This window comes from Oryctolagus cuniculus, chromosome 2 (genome assembly GCF_051225735.1).
Source record: "Oryctolagus cuniculus isolate XC-2025 breed Fujian yellow rabbit chromosome 2, ASM5122573v1, whole genome shotgun sequence".
Lineage (NCBI taxonomy): Eukaryota > Metazoa > Chordata > Mammalia > Lagomorpha > Leporidae > Oryctolagus > Oryctolagus cuniculus.
Window position 1 is genome coordinate 66,928,099 of NC_142868.1, and position 23,517 is coordinate 66,951,615.

At 40.6% G+C, this 23,517-nt stretch overlaps 1 protein-coding gene across 1 annotated transcript in view; it reads left to right on the top strand.

Moving 5' to 3' along the window:
* Positions 1 to 364: 364 nt before the first annotated feature.
* Positions 365 to 23,517, top strand: part of LOC149127786 (DNA-directed primase/polymerase protein-like) — a 37,789-nt gene continuing 14,636 nt past the window's right edge. The window contains exons 1-5 of the mRNA XM_089327001.1: positions 365 to 594; positions 856 to 953; positions 2,194 to 2,323; positions 6,827 to 6,974; positions 18,540 to 18,831. Coding sequence (XP_089183127.1) covers positions 415 to 594; positions 856 to 953; positions 2,194 to 2,323; positions 6,827 to 6,974; positions 18,540 to 18,831 — 848 coding nt within the window. The 5' untranslated portion in view covers positions 365 to 414. The remainder of the gene's footprint in view (positions 595 to 855; positions 954 to 2,193; positions 2,324 to 6,826; positions 6,975 to 18,539; positions 18,832 to 23,517) is intronic.

Genomic DNA, 23,517 nt, shown 5'->3' on the forward strand with positions numbered 1-23,517 from the left:
CTCTCTGCTGTGGCCTGGGAGTGCAGTGGAGGATGGCCCAATTCCTTGGGCCCTGCACCCGCATGGGAGACCAGGAGAAGCACCTGGCTCCTGGCTTCAGATCAGCTCGGCACGCCGGCCGCAGTGCACCAGAGGCGGCAGCCATTGGAGGGTGAACCAACGGCAAAAGGAAGACCTTTCTCTCTGTCTCTCTCTCACTGTCCACTCTGCCTGTCAAAAAACAAACAAACAAACAAACAAACCTCCATCCAAAGAATAAAATATAAAGCCCACAAGAAAATAAGTGCCAGGAAATGAGTTTTGAAATCTAATCAAACAAAAATTCTAAATAAAGAAACTAATAGTCTTTTTGCTTTTAGCAGTAATCGATAGAAAGATCACATGGCGTAGGAATTGTTCTTGCCTTCTGAACCAATGAACAGAAAGTGGGAAGAAAAACTGAAGCAGATTGAGGAGCGAGCATCTCATTACAAGAGGAAACCACTGTGCTCAGTGTATAGACCAAGCCTGTCCAGGCCAGAGCAACCACCCTCCATTTGGAAGCTATTTCGTCGTCAAACTGAAGCTTTTAATTTCATTAAAAGCTGTAAACAGGTAATTGCCTCATGTTAAATTTTTTATAGATCTTTAAGATTTCTTAAACTTGAGTTTGCAGGCATTTGGGGAATGAACCAGTGGATGGAAGATCTCGGTCTATAACTCTGCCTTTCAAATAAATCAATTTTGAACTTCTGTTTCAGAACCTGGTATTTTAAAAAATCTGAAAATTGAATAAAATTCTTTATGAACATTAAGTAGCTACAGTTGAATTTAGATTTTTTTTTTACTTTTTTGAATATTTTTTATTTTATATAGGATGTTCATGTATTTGCTTTGGAATACAAAATGGGAGATGGACAACGTATTTATCTTGTAACAACCTATGCTCAGCTTTGGTTTTACTATAAATCCCGGTAAGTTGTTTGTAACAGAACAACACATTAGTTATATTTACTAAATCTAGAAATTTTTGTGAAATTGAGTCTGGATTAGCTTTCACAGTTCTTGACTACATGGTTAGTTATTTCTTTCCAGATTAATTCTCTGCAGTTCTCCTCATGGCATCACGCAGTTGTCTCACCAAGTGTTGAAGAAAATCGTACAAACACCTGTTCATGTATAAAGGAAATCCTTTTTCAGATACATATTAAATTGTACTATTAATCATAAATGAATACTCACATTATGTAATATCTGCTTTATATGAGTGGCCTATTCAACTATGCTTCAGACTTGTGTATGGAAAAGAGTCAATATGGATGCCTTGTATTGACTTAAAAGTACTTTTATTACAAACTTGCTTGAGTAGTTTTGTGTTTGTAAACATGCAACACCATGTAGATTTACTTACGTCTACATACATGCAGTGCCAGGTGGAGTTGAATTAAAGTCATTAAGATAACATGAAAGATATTTTGCTGAAACTAAATCTCTTCGTGCAACATAAAGATGATGCTGACTGCTTCAGAGTATGTGTTGAGATCCAATCCTACCCATGCCATGTGATGATACAATTCTTTCACTTTTCTTCAAATTACTGCAAACCTTTTATTTGTAAAGGAGGCCAGCTGAACTTGACTTAGCCCACATATCATTTATTTACTAGGCTAGTGTCTATTCTTAATAAGCCATGTGAAAGTCATCCTCTGTACACCAACAAGAATATAACTAGAAATATGAGCACTGGAAGTTTATTGAAATCAGCTAATTTAGAATTTTTTACCACTTTAAAAATATTATCTTCCTAACATAAAATTTTACAGTTCTTATGGAGAATTCGTGGAATCCCAAGAGTATGTCTTTCTGGGATCCCAGCTTGAGAAAGAACATTGTTTTCTCAATTTATTTCATAGTGACACCAAAACAAAATACAGAAATATTATACATGATCAAAATCATCTGTGTAATGAATAACACTATAGGATTGACTGTTTTCCAGTTAAGTAATGTTAACTGAGTATGACTGTTAAATCTTATTTAATAGAAATTGTTGACGCTATGAGCCGGAAACCTGTTGTGAACAGGTTCATGTTATCTTGTCATTATTTCCTAGTTACCTGTACTTAAGCATAGTTAACACAGTACTTGATCAGATCAACTTCCATCATTTAAAAGGTACAAATATAAATAATACTTTTGAATTATTCAATTTAGAAAAAATCTCTTGCACTGCTATGAAGTTATTCCTGAAAGTGCTGTGTGCAAGCTTTATTTTGATTTGGAATTTAACAAACCTGCCAATCCAGGAGCTGACGGGAAAAAGATGGTTGCATTACTCATTGTGGTAAATGGGAGACTCAAATTTTTTTTCTTTGTAGCTGTCCATTCATCTCTTCATTCAGTTACTCAGTCCTATCTACGTAACGTTTCTCCTCCTTTTCTTGTGACTTTTCCTTGTGACTTTGATTTTTAAATATCACTTCTGTGGTAAACTGTGAAAAGTCCAACTTATGTCCACATATTTTGTACTATTACTATACCTGGATTTAAAAAAAAAAAAAAAAGCCTTGAGGGGCTGGCGCTGTGGTGTAGTAGTTTAAGCATCTGCCTGTGGCACCAGCATCTCATATGGTCGCTGGTTCAAGTCCCGGCTGCTCTGCTTCTGATCCAGCTCCCTGCTGATAGCCTGGGAAAGCAGTAAAAGATGGCCCAAGTGTGTGGGCCCTGCACTGTGTGAGAGACACGGAAGAAGCTCCTGGCTTCAGATCAGCCCAGCTCCAGCCATTTCGGCCATTTGGGGAGTGAACCAGTAGATGAAAGACCTCTCTCTGTCCCTCTCTCTTTAACTCTGCCTCTCAAGTGAATTTTTTTCTTTTAGCCTTCATAAAGATAGAAATGTTGGGATTATCTGCGGTTTGCAGTAACATGTTAATTCTCTAAACTCCATCACATATAGCCAATGCTGGTAAAGACCAGGCAAAGTAATTGTACTATAAAAATTGATACAGAAATGAACTTAAAGGAAGCTTGGACTAAAAGTAGTATCAGAATGTTTGAACTGGCAGGAATTCTGGAAAGCATTTTTTTCTTGTAGCTTCATGAAAGAGGAAAGACCTAGAAGAGACTCCTACCCAGTGCTCTGCAGCTAGTTGTTTACAAAACCTTGTCTAGAAATACCATTGTCACTGTTAGCAACTTTCAGAAAAAGAATGTAGTTCTAGTATTTTTAGTTTAGCTGCGTCAAACAGGAAGTTACTAAAAAGGATAATGTGGGTTTGAACAGCTAAGTTCTATTAGGATTATTTTTTAAAAATTTAAAGATTATATTCTATGAAGTTTATTAAAAATGTGTAGATGGGGCAGGCGCTGTGGCGTAGCAGGTAAAGCTGCCACCTGCAGTGTTGGCATCCCATGTGGGTGCTGGTTCGGGTCCCGGCTGCTCCACTTTTATAAAGCTTTTCAACAGGTAGCATTCCTCAACAATCACACATTTTTAACTTCTGGATTCTATAAATTATTTAAATAAAATTTTCTTTATAAAGTTTTTTTAAAAAGAACTTAAAGGCATAGACATGTGTACATGTTTATGGGGTACCGTGTGTGTTCCGTGATGTATATGGTGTATAATGTCCAGTCAGGGGAGTTATCTTTTCCAGCATTAACATTTCTTTCCCATGAAAACATGGAAAAATCCCATCTTCTGCTTTTTAAATAGAGAAGTATACAGTCAAATAATGTTATCTTCAGCCCACTGTGTAATAGAACCCCAGAATTTCTTATTCCTATCTAGCTATAGCCTGGTACCCATCAATCAACCTTTGGCCATCCCTCCCTTGTCACTTCCTACTCTAGCCTCTGTAACCACAATTATATTTTTAACTTCTGTGAGATCACCTAATTTTTTTAGAGTCCACATATGATCTCATTCATATGATACTTGTTTTTCTGTGCTTGGCTTATTTCACTTACCATACTGACCTCCACTTGCGTCCACATTGTTGGAAATGACAAGACTTTTTTTTTTTTTATAGCTGAGTAATAGTGATATATACCCCACATCTTTATCCATGCATTCGCTGATGGACACCTGGCTATTGTGAGTAGTGCTGCAATAAACACGGGCATGCAGTTAGCTCTTTGGCAGATCGATTTCATTTCTCTTAGATATATGCCCAGAAGAGGGATGCCTGGGTCATATGGTAGTTCTATTTTTAGTTTTTTTGAGGAACCTCCATACTATTTTCCACAATGATTTTATGTTTACATTTAAAGAACTTAAATGTTTATTTAGGGGTCAGCACTGTGACACAACAGGTTAAAGCCCTGGCCCAAAGTGCCAGCATCCCATGTGGGTGCTGGTTCGAGTCCAGGCTGCTGCAAGTCCAATCCGGCTCTCTGCTATGGCCTGGAAAAGCAGTAGAGATGGCCCAAGTCCTTGCCCCTTGCATCCGCATCGGAGACCCAGAAGCAGCTCCTGGCTCTCTGGATTCAGATCAGTTCAGCTCTGGCTGCTGTGGTCGTCTGGGGAGTGAACCAGCAGATGGAAGTCTTCTCTCAATCTGGCTCTACCTCTCTGTAACTCTGAAAAAATGTTTACTTAAAGTTTCACTTGGGAAAGAGAATCTAATAGAGTGATTATTTATATTACCTTGGGTACCTAAATTTATTCTCTGTAGTTTCAAAGCTAACAACTCAGCTTTATTCATTTAGTAAAATATTTTCAAGTTTTGCTAAGCATCAGACACAGTGCCTTGCCTTGGGAATAAAATAGTGAGCTCAAAGTTTGAGTTCAAGGAATTTATAATCTAATCTAGGGTAGATGTAATTTAAACAAGATACAACCTTATTTCTGTCTCATGTAACATCCAGTGTGGCTCCACTGTTAGGGACTAGTCTTTTGCTTTGCTGTTCCTAAGATGTTGCCTTATTGATACCGTCCAAGGTGGCTCACCCCAAGTTGTCTGCCTTCTAGTCAGTTGAATGGAGAAGAGCCGCGCCTACTTCTCCCCTTTAAGAATGAAGCCTAAAGTGGCAAACCACCTTCTTCTGACCCCCTACTGGCAAGACTTGGACACATGCCTGTGCCCTATTATAACAGAGTGGGGGAAGTATCTTTGTTCTAGCTGGCCTCCATTTAGCTAAAAATTGTGGTTCTGTTTCTAGGGAAGAGGGAGAAATTAGATGTTGGGGGATAACCTCTGTGATACAGAGGAAACATCAAGACAATCAAGTAAATGAACAAGTAAAATTGTAACTAAGTACTAGAAAGTGAGTTGGACTACATGGGGGAATTTGATGCAGACTGGGACACTGAGGCCACCTTTTGAGAAAATGAGAATTGAAAAGTGTGAAGGGGAGTGTGGTGCTAGAATAATGCCAAAGTGATGCTAATTTTTTTTAAAAAGATTTGTTTATTTGAAAGAGTTACACAGAGGAGAGGCAGAGAGAGGTCTTCTACCCGTTGGTTCACTCCCCATTGGGCCACAATGGCCGGAGCTGTGCCAGTCAGGAGCCAGGAGCTTCTTCCAGGTCTCCCACGTGGGTGCAGGGGCCCAAGGTCTTGGGCCATCTTCTACTGCTTTCCCAGGTCATAATAGACAGAGAGCTGGATTGGAAGTGGAGCAGCTGAGTCTCAAACCTCTGCCCCGTATGGGATGCCGGCGCTTCAGGCCAGGGCGTTAACCTGCTCTGCCACAGTGCCGGCCCCAGCTAATAATTCTAGTTTATTGCATAACTGTTGGGTATCTAAGTATTTGGTGGTACTAAACCTTTTGGCTAATCTCCAAATAACCCTATCTGGAGGTTCTTAGTGGTTTCATTTTGCAAATGAGAAGACTGAAGCCTAGGGAGAAGTGCCTTGTCTTAAGGTTGCATAGCCAATACTTCTAGGCACTTACATGTGCCAGGCACTGTGCTAACTCTTTAATCTCGTTTTCTTATTTTACTCCTTTCATGATTCCAAAGTTAGCTGCTATTTTTCCTGCTTAGCAGTTGATGAATGTATGTAGGTTTGATTAAAGTTAGAGGTGGTAAACGTCAAAACCAGAACTCAAACTTAGACCTCTGACTTCAAATCTTTTGTTCCAAGTATGTGCTTGCTGCCTTTCCACAATGCATGACTGCTTTCCGTGTCAGTGTCTTCTAGCACCAAAGGTGGTTTCTTGGAAGTGGTTTTGGGTTCAGTATGAATGAGAAATTTTCTGAGAATTGGAACTATAAAAATAACTTTTAAACTCAGAGGTGACATTTAAAGAGATGCTTAAAATATTTTTAATGTGATTGTAGAGGTTAATGTACAAATTGTTTGGCTGCTAAGAGGCCTCTTCAATCCTGAGAGCCTGATTTTTTAAAAAATATAAACATATAATTTAAAAATTACAGGTCTTCAGTTTATAAATAAATTAGTAAAGTTATATTGTACACAACCTGATAGTAAAGCTAATTATTTTTTTGACAGGCAGAGTTAGAAAGGTCTTCCTTCCGTTGGTTCACCCCCAAAATGGCCGCTACGGCTGGCGTGCTGTGCTGATCAGGAGCCAGGTGCTTCCTCTTGGTCTCCCATGCAGATGCGGGACCCAAGCACTTGGGCCATCCTCCACTGCATTCCCTGGCCACAGCAGAGAGCTGGCCTGGAAGAGGGGCAACCGGGACAGAATCTGGTGCCCCGACCGGGACTAGAACCCCATGTGCCGGCGCCACAAGGTGGAGGATTAGCCTAGTGAGCCGCGGCACTGGCCAGTAAAGCTAATTTTTAATGATTTTGTATTAGTTAAACTTACTGGTACCAAGATACTTGAATTTTGTTCATAGAAAATTAAAAAAAAAAATTTACGCTTTGTGTTTTTAGCCTGTCTGTAGAGCGCTTCAGGACTTATATAGTGTAAGGTGCTCAGCTGAAGATGTTTTCAACTTGGATTCTAGCACTGATGAAAAATTTAGCCGCCATCTGATATTTCAGCTCCATGACGTGGCATTTAAAGATAACATCCATGTTGGTAAGTGCACTGGTTTTTAAAAATTCATGGAGTTATATTAAAAACTCTTAGTTTTCCTATTCCTCTTGAAATTTTTAACAATACTTGCTAGATTTTATGGTAATTAACCTAAAATGAAATGTGATGTTTCGTGTTTTCAGGATTTACTGATACAGACCTGTCATCCAGGCACATCAGCCTACTCAAGATATAGTTGGCATTAGTGGTTCTCATCATAGGTATTTAGGTGGCCATGTATGTCCTGACATGGTCTCTACTGCAGTAGGGTTCATTTTTTGTTTTCTAGGTAATTCTGAGAGGCTTTTCCATTTCAAGCCTTACCTATGATGCTTCGTACCTGGATTTGTGACCTTTGTTTTAGCTATGGGGCTTGGGTCCCAGGTCATGTCAAGGAAGGCTTATTTATTATTCCAGGCAGAATTTAAGGATTCAGATGAAGTCTAGATATATAATCCTGAAAGTATAACCAGAGTATTTTCCCAGGGCTGGGCATTTATATATAACAGGTTCAGGTATAAAACCAAGTCAGTCCCACAGAGAAACAAGTAGGCACAATGAAAACGCCAAAAATCAAGGTCTCAATAAAAGCCAAAATCCTGAGTATTTATCAAAGCAGTGATAGGGCAAGTTTTGGGGTTCAAACCGGTGATTGACTGAAGTTCAGGTAACAGATAATGTATCTCGGAGCTACAAGTGTTTTACAGTTTCATAGCCACATGGGGTAAAGGCATGAACATAGTAGCTAGAGGACTGACATAAACATCAGGAACCTGAAAACTAGTTTAGGATAATGCCAGGTCACAGTGACCTAGTATGCTGTGTACACCGGTTTCCTCATTATCTCTGTTATCTGCCCCCTTGATTGTTCTCTCTCTTTCTCACCCTTAGATCCTAGTAATTGTGGGATCTGTCCTTGTCCCTCTTCCTACTGTTCTCACTTGGATGGTGACCACAATCATTACTTAAATCATCACCTATGTCCTGACTCTCACATCTTTATCTTCAGCCCAAATTGTTCTCCCAGACCCATATAGCCAGCTGACTACTAAATGTCCTTACACACACTTCAAATCAACATGTCCTAGAACAATCTTGGCTCCTCCTTCTGTGTCACTTCTGTGTCCCTGTCCATCTACTTACCCAAGTAGGAATGTTGGTGTCCTCTTATGTGTACCTGCTTCTTGAGTCAGCCAGTGTGAGCTGATGAAGCTCTCAAACCTCTCAAGGGTTATTCGTTACCTTCACAAAGACGTACTGATGTCTTAGTTTGCAAAACGAGGCCTACTGTGCCCTAGCTGGTCTGTCCCTATCTGCCCTTCTTGCTCAGCTCCCACTGTGGCCTGCATTTTCTCTAATCCTTGGGCCTTTGCACTGTTCAATTCTGTCCGAAGAGCCATACCTCCTGTTCTCCCGGTCTGTTAAGACTCAGCATAGATATCAATTCATCGGTTTTTGTCACATCCAAACCCTATGATACAGGTTACTGTTCCGTAGGGTTGTAGAAAGCACCCAGTGCTTATTGTCAGAGCATTTGCTGCTGCTTGTTTTCTTTATCTTTATTCCACTTAATGTTTCTTTAGGGACGTAACTATTGATTTTTCTTTTCCCTTTGTAATTTTTTAGAGCTACATTATATATTATATGTCCTAATATATATTTTATTAAAAATTATTTTAAATGTTTTGATTAACAAGTAATACTAGCACATTTTTATGGGATACAGTGCAAAATTTCAAAAGATATGAAGGTATAAGCTGATCAAAGCAGGCAGCCAACATACCCACCTCCCTACCTTTCCTCCACATTTACAGCCTACTAGTTCCTCTCCTCCAGTTCTTTATGGTACACAACATGTTACTGTGATCTGTAGTTGTCCATCTGTGCTATGAAGCACCTTGTACCCCATATCCAGACTCCTCTATCTCCCACACTTCCCAGTCTCTAGTAATCACTGCTCTAAGTTCTTATTGACTGTCATTTTTAACTTTCATGTAACAAAGAGAACACGTGTTAATTTTCTGTGTGTCACTTCTTTCACTTAATGTAATGACTACCAATTTCAGTTATTTTAACTCTAATGTCAGGATTTCATTCCTTCTGATGGCTGACTAATGTTCCATTGTGTATGTATACCATATTTTCCTTATCCATTATTTATCCATGGACACTTAGGTTTTCTATAGCTTGGCAATTATGAATGGTGTTGCAAAGCACATGAGAATGAAGGTATCTCTTTGATATGCTGATGTCATTTCCATTGGATACTTACCCAGAAGCAGGATAGCTGGGTCATATGCTTGATCTATTTATTGTATTTCCAGATATATTGTATATTACTACATTATAATAATATTGTCCATAATACCATTAGTACAGCAGCAGCAATAATAAATACAAGTAGGCATTTAATATTTGCTGAGTTAGTGCCTACTTAGCATGCCTGCATTATCAGGGTATAGAGGGCAGAGTCCTAGCCAGGATATTTCTTTGATCCCTATGTATACTTCCTCATAGGCTGCTCTTTAAATACTAACCAGGAGGCTAAAAACTGAGAATCTGTTGCTAGGGAAGAAGGGCAGAGAGAAGTATGCCAGGTCCTTCACAGTCTGCTACAGTGTCTCCTGAAAGCAGATGACATTCATTCTAGACTGTGAATGAATTTCCTTCATATAGTCAAAGGTAAGACAGGCTTTATTAGAATAGCACAAGCAAAGGAATAGAGTTTGGAGTTTGTGGTTAACTTGGGGATCAGTCGACAATCTAGTGTAACTAAAGCTAAAGCCATAATCAGACCTGATAAATGGAATGTCTTCTGAGGCTCTTTCCTCTTAAATCGTGTACTTCCAGAATCAGAGAGGCGGAGAATATGAAGCAGTCAAAAATTTCCCTTCAGTTCCCCTCCCTCTTGATAATATTTCTAGTTGTTATTGTTGGCCTTTTGGGAAAGGGAACAAAGTTAAATGTGAGTGATCAGACTTTGATCTTTGCAAACAAGCTCTTATGCCAATTTACTGTAGTACTGCAGATATCTGTGATTGGTTAGTTCTTTTGAGATAGTCCCTGCCACTGAGATAGACCAAAGAGGGGATGGGGTAATAAGACTGAAGCCTGGAAACAGAAGGCAGAGCTATTGGGTGGGGGGACAGTATGTTGGTGTTCACGTCACTGGCTGTCATTGTGCCGTGGACACATTAGCTCCTTGCCAAGGTTCAGAGGCTTAGCCGGCCTCTTCAGTGCTACTGTCAAACATCTGCAACTGTAGACTCACTTCGCTTATTGTCTAGAGTCAAGCAGATAGAATTTTAAATTTCCAGGAAAACTAACTTCGTCAATTTATGTTTATATTGCTTTGTTGTCCTTTGATGTGTCATTGTTTCCTCTCGGTGTTTACCTTCTCTCTAATTCCAGAAGTAATCATGTCTGTGTATCATTGGATCAAATGCTTTTGCTTTCATTTTGATGTTTTACAAGAAATTGTACTTATTTCTTTAAGTAGGAAAGTAATTAATCCTGTGATTTTAAGTACTAAAGCCTTCCTGGTAAATGAAGTGACAAATCCAGACTGTGACACTTCCAGAGATTAAAATTAAGTAATTTCTTATAGTATTGCATTTCACCAGTATTGCTACACACAACAGCAGTGTAAAAGCCAATTGTCACTTGATCTTGTGATATAGGATATATATATATATATATATATTTATATATTTATATTTATATAGAGAGAGAGTTTAAAGAATTCCATGTTGCCCTGCCAACTTCTCATGGTAGTGTGGATCACTGTTTTTTTGTTTGTTTGTTTGTTTGTTTGTTTTAAGTAAGCAAGGCAGGCCATTTAATAATATCTGAATAATCATTTTTTGAGGTTTAAATCTTTAGTCTCCTTTTCCCCTGAGAAACCTTTTATTTAATGAATACAAACGTCATACATTTCATAACTACAACTGTAGGAACATAGTGATTCTTCTCATTGTACCTGCTCTCCCACCCTCTACCCCACCCTCTACCTCTTCCCTCTACAATTCCCACTATTATCCTCCCCCCACCAAAGAAACCTTTTAAGGAATACAGACTTCATGCATTTTATAAGTACAACTTTAGAAATATAGTGATTCTTCTCACCATACCTGCTCTCTCACCCACTCTCCCACCCCTCCTCCTGCTCCCTCTCCCATTCCCAGTCCCATCCTCCACTAAGATCGATTTGCAGTTAACTTTATACACAGAAGACCAACTCTATAAAAGAGTTCAACAATTTGGCCGGCGCTGCAGCTCAATAGGCTAATCCTCTGCCTGCGGCGCCAGCACACCAGGTTCTAGTCCTGGTCGGGGTGCCAGATTCTGTCCCGGTTGCCCCTCTTCCAGTCCAGCTCTCTGCTGTGGCCCGGGAGGGCAGTGGAGGATGGCCCAAGTGCTTGGGCCCTGCACCCCATAGGAGACCAGGAGAAGCACCTGGCTCCTGCCTTTGGATCAGCGCGGTGCGCGCGGCAGCCATAGGAGGGTGAACCAATGGCAAAGGAAGATTTTTCTCTCTGTCTTTCTCACTGTCCACTCTGCCTGTCAAAAAGAAAAAAAATTAAAAGAGTTCAACAATTTGCATGGAAAAAAAAACAAAACTGCTCCTCAACAACTGAGAAAAGGGCTGTTCAAAATCATTGCTTCTTGAAATGTTTCTAAAAAGTGAAATTAAACTTTAAAGAAGCATCTAAAAATGATACATCTTTTGCAAGCACTTAGACATAATTATAATACAACTCTTTGAGGATAGAGATCCTGCATGGAAAGTTAGTACACAGTGATTCCTGTTATTAACTTAACAATTAACGCTCTTAGGTGTGATGTCAGCGACCACCCAAGGCTCTTGACATGAGCTGCCTAGGCTGTGGAAGCCTTTTGAACCCACAGTCTCTGTCAATCTGTAGCCAAGGCCATAAACAAAGTTCAAGTTCTCTCCTCGCTTCAGAGAAAAATTCCTCCTTCTTTGATGACCACTTCTTTCCACTAGGGTCTCACCTGCCAAGGTCCTTCATATAGGACATTTTTTTGTCACAGTGTCTTGGCTTTCCATGCCTAAAATGCTCTCATGGGCTTTTCAACCAGCCCAGAATGCCTTAAGGGTTGATTCTGAGATCAGAATGCTATTTAAAGGGGTTGTCACTCTGAGTCTTCTGTGTGGGCTGAATCCCATGTTGGAGCCTTCCCTCCTTTTTAATTCTATCTGTAGTTACCAGACCATTAATCCTATCCATACAATCACTTTAACACTTAAGATAGTATTTTTACCACCCAGCTTAAGGGGATTTGGGGTCCCCTGGCAAATTTTTAAACTATATCCTTAAAAATAAGTCCATAGGAATGTATGCAGAACTATACAGCTTTACAATTACAAACCTCATTCACTTCATAATTACAACTTTAGAAACATGGTGATTCTTCCCACTAATTCCACCTTCACACCCCTTTTTCCTCCTCCCTCTTTTATTCCCACTCTTTTTACTGAGATCTATTTTAAGTTGATTTGATACACATGTTTAACTCTATTTTAAGCAAAGAGTTTAACAAATAGTACAAAAAAACCTTTTTCTCAACAGTCATGACAAGGGCTGTTCAAGTTACTGCTTCTCAAATTGTCAATTTAACTTGTATAGATTGCTTTTTTGGTGCTCTATTATCACAGATCAGGGAGAATATATGGTATTTGTCCTTTTGGGACTGGCTTATTTCACTAAGTATGATGTGTTCTGGACTCATCCATTTTGTTGTAAATGACCAGATCTCATTTTTTTTATTCCTGCTGTGTAGTATTTCATAGTGTACATGTCCCATGGTTTCTTTATCTGGTCTTCAGTTGATGGACATTTGGGTTTATTCCATGTCTTAGCTATTGTGAATTGAGCTACAGTAAACATGGAGGTGCAGATAGCGCTCTCATGTACTGATTGCATTTCCCTTAGGTAAGTTCCCAGGAGTCCCACTCTTATTTTTCACTAAGATCTATTTTCAGTTAACTTTACACGCATATAACTAACTCTGTTAAGAGTTCAACAAATAGTGTGAAAAAAACCTGTTCCTCAGCAGTCGAGACAAGGGCTGTTAAAAGTCATTGCTTCCTTTTTTTTTATTTTTTTTATTTTTATTTTTTTGACAGGCAGAGTGGACAGTGAGAGAGAGAGACAGAGAGAAAGGTCTTCCTTTGCCGTTGGTTCACCCTCCAATGGCCACTGCGGCCAGCACGCTGCGGCCAGCGCATCACGCTGATCCGATGGCAGGAGCCAGGTGCTTCTTCTGGTCTCCCATGGGGTGCAGGGCCCAAGGACTTGGACCATCCTCCACTGCAACTCCCTGGCCACAGCAGAGAGCTGGCCTGGAAGAGGGCAACCGGGACAGAATCCGGCGCCCCAACCGGGACTAGAACCCGGTGTGCCGGCACTGCAAGGCGGAGGATTAGCCTAGTGAGCCGCGGCGCCGGCCAAAGTCATTGCTTCTTAAAATGTCCATTTTACTTCTACAGATTGCCTTATAGGTGCTCTATTAGTTATCACAGGTCAGGGAGAACATATAGTATTTGTCCCTTTGAGATTGGCTTATTTCACTAACAATGATGTTTTGCGGTTTCATCCATTTTGTGGAAAATGGCTAGGTCTTTCTTTTGTGTGTTTTTTGGTTGTTTTTAGCTTTGTGTAGTACTCCATGGTGTACATATCCCAGTCTTCAGTTGATGGAAACTTGGGTTGATTCCATGACTTAGCCATTGTGACTTGAGCTGCAATAAACAAGGGGGTGCAGATAACTTTAACATGCTGATTTAATTTCTTTGGGTAAATGCCCAGGAGTGGGATGGCTGGGTCATATGGCAGGTCTATATTCAGATTTCTGAGGTATCTCCATATGTCTTCCACAGTGGCTGTACCAGTTTACATTCCCACCAGCAGTGGATTAGGGTACCTTTTTCCCTACATCCTTGCCTGCATTTGTTTGCTGATTTCTGTATGAAAGCCATACTAACGGGAGTGGTTTAGATTTGCGTTTCCCTGATGGCTGGTGGTCCTGAGCATTTTTTTCATGTATCTGTTGGTCATTTGGATTTCCTCTTTTGAAAAATGCCTGTTTGAGTCCTTTGTCCATTTCTTAACTGGGTTGTTTGTTTTGTTGTGGAGTTTCTTGATCTCTTCATATATTCTGGTTATTAATCCTTTATCAGTTGTACAGTTTGCAAATAATTCCTCCCATTCTGTCAGTAGCCTCTTCAGTTTGTTGACTGTTTCTTTTGCAGTACAGAAGCTTCTCAATTTGATGTAATCCCATTTGTCAGTTTTGGTTTTGATTGTCTGTGCCTCTGGGGTCTTTTCCAAGAACTCTTTGCCCATGCCAATGTCTTTCCCTAAGGTTCTCTAATTTGATGGTATCAGATCATAGATTTATGTCTTTAATCCATTTTGAGTGGATCTTTGTGTAAGGTGTAAGGTAGGGGCCTTCGTTCATACTTCTGCGTGTGGAGATCTGGTTTTCCCAGCACCATTTGTTGAAGAGACTGTCCTTGCTCCAGGGGTTGATTATAGCTCCCTTGTCAAAGATAAGTTGGTTGTAGATGTGTGGATTGATTTCTGGCATTTCTATTTTGTTCCATTGGTCTATCCATCTGTTTTTGTATCAGTACCAGGCTGTTTTTATTATAACTGTCCTGTATATCTTGAAATATGGTATTGTGATGTCTCTGGCTTTGTTTTTGTTGTATAAGATTGATTTAGCTGTTTGGGGCCTCCTGTGTTTCCATATGAATTTCAGCATTTGTTAATGTATCTGAGAAGAATGTCCTTGGTATTTTGATTGGTATTGCATTGAATCTGTAAATTGCTTTCAGTAATATGGACATTTTAATTATTCTTCTAATCCATGAACATGGAAGATTTTTTCAGTTTTTGGTGGCTTCTATTTCTTTAATGTTTTGTAATTCTCATTGAAATTTCTCATAGAAATCTTTGACATCTTTGTTTAAATTTATTACAAGGTATTTGATTTTTTTGTGTGTGTGTGTATGGCTATTGTGAATGGGATTCATCTTAGAAGTTCTTTCTTGGAGCTGGTGCTTTGGCATAGCAGGTAAAGCCGCTGCCTGCAGTGCTGGCATCCCATATGGGCACTGGTTTGAGTCCTGGCTGCTTCACTTCCCATCTAGCTCTCTGCTGTGGCCTGGGAATGCAGCAGAAAATGCCCCAAGTCCTTGGACCCCTGCATTTGTGTGGGAGACCCAGAAAAAGCTCCTGGCTTTGGATCGGCGCAGATCCTACCATTGCAGCCAATTGGAGAGTGAACCAGCAGATGGAAGACCGATCTCTCTCTCTCTCTCTCTGCCTCTCCTCTCACTGTGTAACTCTGACTTTCAAATAATGTTTTGCATGTGGAGATCTGGTTTTCCCAGCACCATTTGTTGGAGATGTTCTTTCTCAGCCATGGCATTGTCTGTGTATATAAAAGCTGTTGATTTTTTCGTGTTGATTTTATATCCTGACGCTTTACCAAACTCTTCTATGAGCTCCAATAGTCTCTTAGTGGCATCTTTTGGATCCCATATATATAGAATCATGCCATCTGCAAATAGGGATAGTTTGACTTCCTCTTTCCCAATTTGTATCCTTTTGATTTCTTTTTCTTGCCTAATGGCTCTGGCTATAATGTCCAGGACTATATTGAATAGTAATGGTGAGAGTGGACATCCCTGTCTGGTTCCGGATCTCTGTGGGATACTTCCAGTTTTTCCCCATTCAATGGGATGCTGGCCATGGGTTTGTCATAAATTGCCTTGATTGTGTTGAAGAATGCTTAGAGTTTTCATCATGAAAGGGTGTTGTATTTTACCAAATGCTTTCTCTGCATCTATTGAGATAATCATATGGGTTTTGTTTTTCAGTTTGTTAATGTGGTATATCACATTGATTAGCAAATGTTGAACCATCCTTGCCTACCAGGGAGGGATAAATCCCACTTGGTATAGGTGAATGATCTTTCTGATGTGTTTTTGGATTCAGTTGGCTAGAATTTTGTTGAAGATTTTTGCATCTGTGTTCATCAGGGAAATTGGTCTGTAGTTCTCTTTGTTGTATCTGTGTAGTTCTTTTGTACAGGTTTAGGAATTAAGGTGATGCTGTCTTCATAGAAGGAATTTGGGAGGATTCCCTCCCTTTCAGTTCTTTTGAATAGCTTGAGAAGAATTGGAGTTAGTTCTTTAATGTCTGGTAGAATTCAGCAGTGAAGGTGTCTGGTCCTGGGCTTTTCTTTTTTGGGAGGGTCTTTATTACTGATTCAATTTCTGTCTGGACTGTTGATCTGTTTGGGTTTTCTGTGTCTTCATGGCTCAATTTAGGTAGGTTGTATGTGTCCAGGAATCTATCCATATCTTCTATGTTTCCCAGTTTGTTGGCATACAGCTTTTTGTAGTAATTCCTGATGATTCTTTTTATTTCTGTGGTGTCTGTTGTTAAATTTTCTCTTTCATCTCTAATTTTATTGATTTTGGTCTTCTCCCCTTTTTTTTTAATTGGGCCAATGGTGTATCAATTTTGTTTGTTTGGGGTCGTTCGATAGTATCCCATAGATGTCCAACAGTGTTTTTTAGTTTTCTAATTTTTCTTTTTTTGGTCTGACTATAAAATTTCCAGCAATCTGTCTTTAACTTGGATATTCTTTCTTCTGCTTCACCGAGTCTGTTGCTAAGGATTTCCATTGCATTTTCTACTTGTTCTATTGAATTCTTCATTTCCAAGATTTCATTTTGATTTGGTAAATCTTCTATCTATTTACCTACTTACTTAGCAGAGAGCAGGTTTGTTCTGCTCTATTGGCTTATTCTCTTGCTCACCTCCTCTCCTCAAAGGAGACCAGTGCCTGGGTGCTAGCCCTAGTGGGTACAATATGCATCTGCACTGCCACAAGAAGCACACAGCGAATCTGGGCAGTCCTTGATGTGACCATGGATGCCATAGCAATGACCCTCACCAGGGAATCCAGGAGCATGGGGAGCCTCCCACAGTGACTGTGCAAAGTCCCATGCACACCCTGAGCCCTCCCACACAGCCACAGCATTTCTCACAGTCCGGGCTCACAAGCCTCCCACGGTCACAAGCACTCAGCCCCTTCGGTTCTCCCAGCCAGTCTCGGGTGTCTCAGCTTGGCTAGTCGCTGGGCGCATGGACATGAACTGGGGTAGCTCTTACATAAGTCCAAATAGTGCCCACCCTCCCTCGGCTTGTTACAGGATGCTGGTACAGGGTGGGCGGGGAGAGAGGAACATGCCACCTTATTTTCTCTTCTAGTTTGGCAGGTACGCTGTCCCCAACAGGGCTCCAAGCTGGATTCCTGCTAGGCTCTTACCACAGCTTTATCACCAGTGGCTTGGGCTGCTACAGTCTGGTCTCACTGCACTCTCCACAGCTGGTGCTGAAGTTCTCAGCTGCTGGTCCTGAGTTGGGTGTGTCCACATCCTCCATGTAGGTCCAAATGTCCCTCTAATTTGCATGTCATTTCTTCTGTGGCTTTCTTCCTAATTCTTCGCTAAGATCACACTCTCTCCACTTTTTTTCTGAACCACTGTTATTCAGAACTTTCAGGATAAATGTAGTTGGGAAAAGTATATTTTTATACTTTTATATATACCATACTTTTATACTTTTATATATACCATAGGCCATCCCACAACAAATGTGGGGGAGGGATAGCAGGAGCCACAGCCTTTCAGCTGTGGGAGGCACGGTTCTCCTGGCATGCCGTGGCAGGCAAAGGAGAGAGAATGAGTTCCTAAGAAGTTTGCCACCATCTGGATACCACGAGGGTAAGGCAGAGGTTCTCGCAGTGTTTCTCACCATCGTCTTGGAGCCATTTCCTCATATAAACTGTGTTCTTTATTCATTAATAGCAAAAACAATTCAACTCTGTTCTCATTAATCAAAGTGATGAGGACAGGCGTTTAGCCTAGTGGTTAAGACCCTGCTTGGGAAACACACATCCCATATCAGAGTGCCTCAGCTTGAGTCTGGCTCCACTTTTGATCACAGTTTTCTGCTATTAGCCTGGGAGGCAGCAGGTGATGGTTCAAATAGTGGTCCCTGCCATGCTCCTGTGAGATATACGTTGAGTTCCTAGATCCTGACTTTGATTTGGCCCAGCCGGTCTGTTGTGGGCATTTGGGGAGTGAACCAGTGGAAGGGAATTCTGTTTGTCTCTATGGCTCTCTGCCTCTCAAAATAGAAACTCTAAAAAGAAGTTCTTTAAAAAATGGTGCTTTTTTGATGACATGTTAGGGTTAGATCTATGCTAGCAACATTGACACACCGCAAATTAACTTTCTCTTCTAAAATGGTTTGTTTCCAAATTGCAACAAGCTTCCTGCCAATGGAAATTTAAAAAGTAAAAGATTGCATAGCTTGAAGGAAGAGAGATGTGTTATAGTTTCTACCAAAACAATTTTAAAAGCAGAAATCAAAGGAAATGCCTTTCATGTGCAGATTTGAATCTGAATCTTGAATTCCAGTTCACATGAAAGAATTAATCATAACACCTTTTTTTCCTTAGGTAATTTTGTGAGAACAATTTTGCAGCCTGCTCTTCAGTTGATTGCCAGTGAAGATGATGATAGCATTTCAGAGACAGTGGACCAGGGATTCTCCCACTTTTCTGAAGCACCAACAAAACAAGGGGCTTCGTGTAACAAAATGTCCCCAGATATGGACACAGGAGAGAGCTGGACACTGAATTCAGAGAAGCTGAGGCAGCTGAGATCAGCGAAGCAAAGCGATCCTGATCTTTCATTTTTAGTTGTGAAGAATAATGTGGGAGAAAAGCATCTTTTTGTAGATCTAGGTAAGTAACATTGACAGTTGTTTCTTTCTGACTGTCCTGATGTCCTCTTGTGAGACACCTGTCCATGCTCACTGTCACTGTGCACAGGGTTCTCATTACCATCTCATTATCATCGCGCTCCCCAGCGACAGTGCAGGTCAGGAACAGAATGTGATCAGCCCGCTTAGGCTTGGGGAATCCACAAGGCTTCAGTTCAGAGATCTTGGGGCGATCCCTGTGGAACAGAAGCCCCAGCCTGGCCTGGGCTCTGAACGAGAGTGCCTGTGGCATGCTCTGCTCCAAGTGTCCAGGGAGTTCTGTGAGGGAATGGGGAGACCTGCACCCTCCAGCATGCCAAGAGTTTAAAGCAGATTCAGTCAACTTGAGAAACAATATAAAAATGGTACTCACATCACAAAGCAAGGCTGAGCTTGCTCTTCCCTGAAGAGCTTTGTGGTGGAGGCAGGGCAGGCTTTTGATCCTGGCCGGGACCCTTGAGTTAGCCTTCTTTCACAGACTGGTGACTTCTGCACCCAACCGTGCTCTGTTTGGGTCTCTGAACCTGAGTGTGTAGAAGGCTCTAGTGTGGCAAGACTTAAGCCTGATGTAATATACAACCTAACGAAGTTCTAACTTGTGATTTGGAAAGCTGTAAGAGCATTTTTGCCATTGAGCACTTCAGAGAGCTGCAGTGCACACAGGTTGAGGGCAAGTGGGCTTTAATTTGGGGCAATGCTTTCGGGCTGACGGTGGTACCAAGGTTAGAGAATTGTTCCTGATTATCTTTCCAGTGCCCCTGAATCAAGTGCCAGAATTTGGAAATCTAAGTCGGGTAAGTGCAGTGTGTCAGTTTTGGTAGGCCTAGGATCAAGCAAAGATAATGCATAACAGTAAGAGCAACATTATCCAATAAATATGCTGTGCCTCTAACCCAGTGTTGAAGTCCCTAAACAGAATACCCCCGTTCATGACCGTTCTATCCTTGAAGTCACATTACTGGGAAATAATAGGAATTAGGAAGAAATAACAGGAAAACAGTCAGGAAATTTCTCTGGTATTCTTGAATGACACATTTTAACAATATATATTTACATATTAAAAGAGGATGAGGAAGTATTTTACTTGAACTATCCTTTGAAAGTTTCAGAGATTTAATAGTACATGCAGATTTTTGTTGTTTAAATTTTATCTTATTGTAGTTCTATAGTATGTCTTGAAATCAGGAATTGTGATACCTCCAGCTTTGTTCTTTTTAAAAAAGATTTATTTATTTGAGAGGCAGAGTTATAGACAGAGAGGTCTTCCATCCACTAATTCACTCCTCAGATGGTTGCAACGGTCAGAGGAGAGCCAATCTGAAGCCAGGAGCCAGGAGCTTCCTCTGGGTCTTGTTCTTTAAGACTTCCTATTACTAATTGAATTTCATTGCTGCTGTTGGTCTGTTCAGGTTTTCTATGTCTGCATGGCGCAATTTGAGTAGTTGTGTTGTCCAGAAATTTATTCATTTATTCTAGATTTTCTAATTTTTTTTATTGTATAGTTTCAAATAGTTCCTACTCTGGTATGAGTTATAATGTGTCTTTTACCTCTAGATTTATTTTAGTCTTCTCTCATTTTCTGGTTACTCTTGTTAAATGTTTTTGGATTTTTGTTCATCTCTTCAAAAATCCAAATTATCATTGATCTTTTGTATTTTTATTTTCTCGGATTTACTTCTTTGACTTTTGTAATTTTGTCCTATTGAAGAGTTAAAATTGTATATGTATGGGTGTCAAAAGTTAAGCTTAAGCTTACAGGTTTAAAAACCTTCCTGGTGCAGCTGTGAAAATAAGACGGAGTAAAGTAGCACCTTGACAGTAGGGACTCCATTTTGGAGCACTTGAGACTGCATTCTGGGAAAGCAACCCCCCCACCGTGAGACTCTGGTCTGAAACTATGATCTCAAATAGTCGGACAATAGCAGTGCACTACACCACCCTTGGCAACGCACAAAAACCCCCTAGCATGATTGCTCAAGCTTAAAAGTAGAAAGGTTGCACCTGGGTTACCTGGGCTAATAATGAAGATGTGATTTGTCTATGTCTTAAAATCATAATTGCTGATTGTAAGATTTTAGCAACCGCTTAGCAACCGTGTATTCTCTCCCTCCTCCCGATTTTGCGGTTTTTGCCTTTATAAACCCTATGCTGTAGTTCCTCACTGCTCCTCTGTCCTTGTCAGAGGGCCCCAACATGTTGGATCAATAAATTTAACCCTTTGCTGGTTGCATGAGAGAAAAAGTCTCTTGGAGTCGTTCCTTGGGCGGTGGGCTTTTTTTTAGACCCTAACACTATTAACTTTGGAATTGCTTTTTTTTTCAGTTACCTATGATACATCATTAGGGGTGTTTTGATTTTTTTTTTATGTAACTGCTTATTGCTGTACACTTCTTAGTACTGCTTTTGCTTCATGCCATACATTTTGTTTGTTTGTTTGTTTGTTTGTTTGTTTTGACAGGCAGAGTGGACAGAGAGAGAGGCAGAGAGAAAGGTCTTCCTTTTGCCGTTGGTTCACCCTCTAATGGCCGCCGCGGCTGGGGCGCTGCGGCCGGCGCACCACGCTGATCCGATGGCAGGAGCCAGGAGCCAGGTGCTTTTCCTGGTCTCCCATGGGGTGCAGGGCCCAAGCACCTGGGCCATCCTCCACTGCACTCCCTGGCCACAGCAGAGGGCTGGCCTGGAAGAGGGGCCACCGGGACAGAATCCGGCGCCCCGACCGGGACTAGAACCCGGTGTGCTGGCGCTGCTAGGCGGAGGATTAGCCTAGTGAGCCGCGGCGCCGGCCAACATTTTGTTTTATCCTATAGATTTGTTGTGTTTCTATTTTTGTTTCAAGGAATTTTAATATTTCCCTTTTGATTTCTTTGATTCACTCCCCAAATGACTGCAATGGGCAGAGCTGAGCCTATCTGAAGTCAGGAGCCAGGAGCTTCCTCTGGGTCTCACACGTGGATGCAGGGGCCCAAGGACTTGATTCATCCTCTGCTGCTTTCCCAGGTGCATTAGCAGGGAGCTAGATAGGAAGTGGAGCAGCTGGGACTCGAACTGGCGTCCATATGGGATGCCAATGCTGCAGGACAGGGCTTTAACCCATTGCACCTCAGCACTGGCTTGCCCCATATATTTTTATAATTCCTAAAGTTAATTTTGCTGTTCATTTCTAGTTTTTATTCCATTGTGGTCAGAAAAGACAAATGTTATGATTTTGATTATTTTTTTTCTTGAGACTTGTTTTGTGGCATAGTGTATGGTTTATTCTTGAGATCTTAATATGTTGATGAAAGGAATGTGTACTCTACAGCTGTTGGATGAAATGTTTTATAAATGTCATTAGGTTCACTTAGTTTATTGTACAGTTTAATTATTCTGAAAGGCAGGAAGAGACAAAGAGAGCGCTCTCCTATCTTCTAATTCATTTCCTAAGTGCCCACAGTAGCTGAGCTGGGCCAGGTCCAAGCTGGGATCCAGGAAGCTAATCTGGTCTCTTATTTGGGTACAGGGATCCAACTACTTGAGCCATCACCTGTTGCCTCCCAAGGTACTCAATATCAGGAAGCTGGAGTCAGGGGTGTATGTAGTACTCAGCCCCAGGCACTCTGCTATAGGATGCTGGTGTCCCAAGAGTGTCTTAACTATTGCACCAAATGCTTGCCCCTGTGATATAGTTTAACTATGATATTTCTTTGCTGATTTTTCTTTTGGTCTGGATGATCTTTCTACTGATGGAAACGGTGTTTATGTCCCTCACTATTGTTGTGTTTGGGCTTATCTCTCCCTTTATATCTGATGTTTGCTTTATGAAATTTGGCACTGTAGCCTTGCAAAAACACTTAAAGTCATCTTTTTGATGAATTGATCCTTTGATCATTACATAATGAATTTCTTTGTCTCTTTACAGTTTTTGTCTTAAAGTCATATTGTCTGATGAGTACAGTTATTCCTGCTCATTTCTGGTTCCATTTGCAGGGGATATCTTTTTCCATCCTTTCACTTTCAGCCGGTGTCTTTCTTTATTGGGGATTTAAGTTTCTTGTAGGCAGTATATCACTGAACTTTTTTTGTATTTTTTTTTTTAAGATTTTATCTATTTATTTGAGAGACAGTTACAGTCAGAGAGAGGGAGAGACAAAGAGAAAGATCTTCCATCTGTTGGTTCACTCTCCAAATGGCTGCAATGACCAGAGCTCGGCCGATATGAAGCCAGATGCCTGGAGCTTCTTTCGGGTCCAAGTGCTTGGGCCATCTTCTAATTTTCCAGGCCCTACCAGAGAGCTGGATCGGAAGAGAAGCAGTTGGGACACAAACTAGTGCCCCTGTGGGATGCTGGTGCTGAAGGCAGAGGCGTAGCCTACTGTGCCACAGTACTGGCCCTTGGACTTTTTTTTTTTTTTAACCCATTCAGCCATGTGTATCTTTTATTTAGAGAAGTTAGTTCATTTAAATTTAAAGTTATTTTTTGGTAAGTTATGAATTAGTCCTTTTTTTAAAATTTCTTTTTATTTTGAATGTTCTTTGTTTTTTTTTCCTAGTATTTTTAAACTTTTATACAGTTTTTATGGTGATAATTATCATTTTTTTGCTTTTCTCTGTAGCACTTCCTTAAGCATTTTTTGTAAGGCAATCTGGTGGTGATGAAGTCTGTTTTTCTCATCTTAGTAAATATTTCTTGTTCA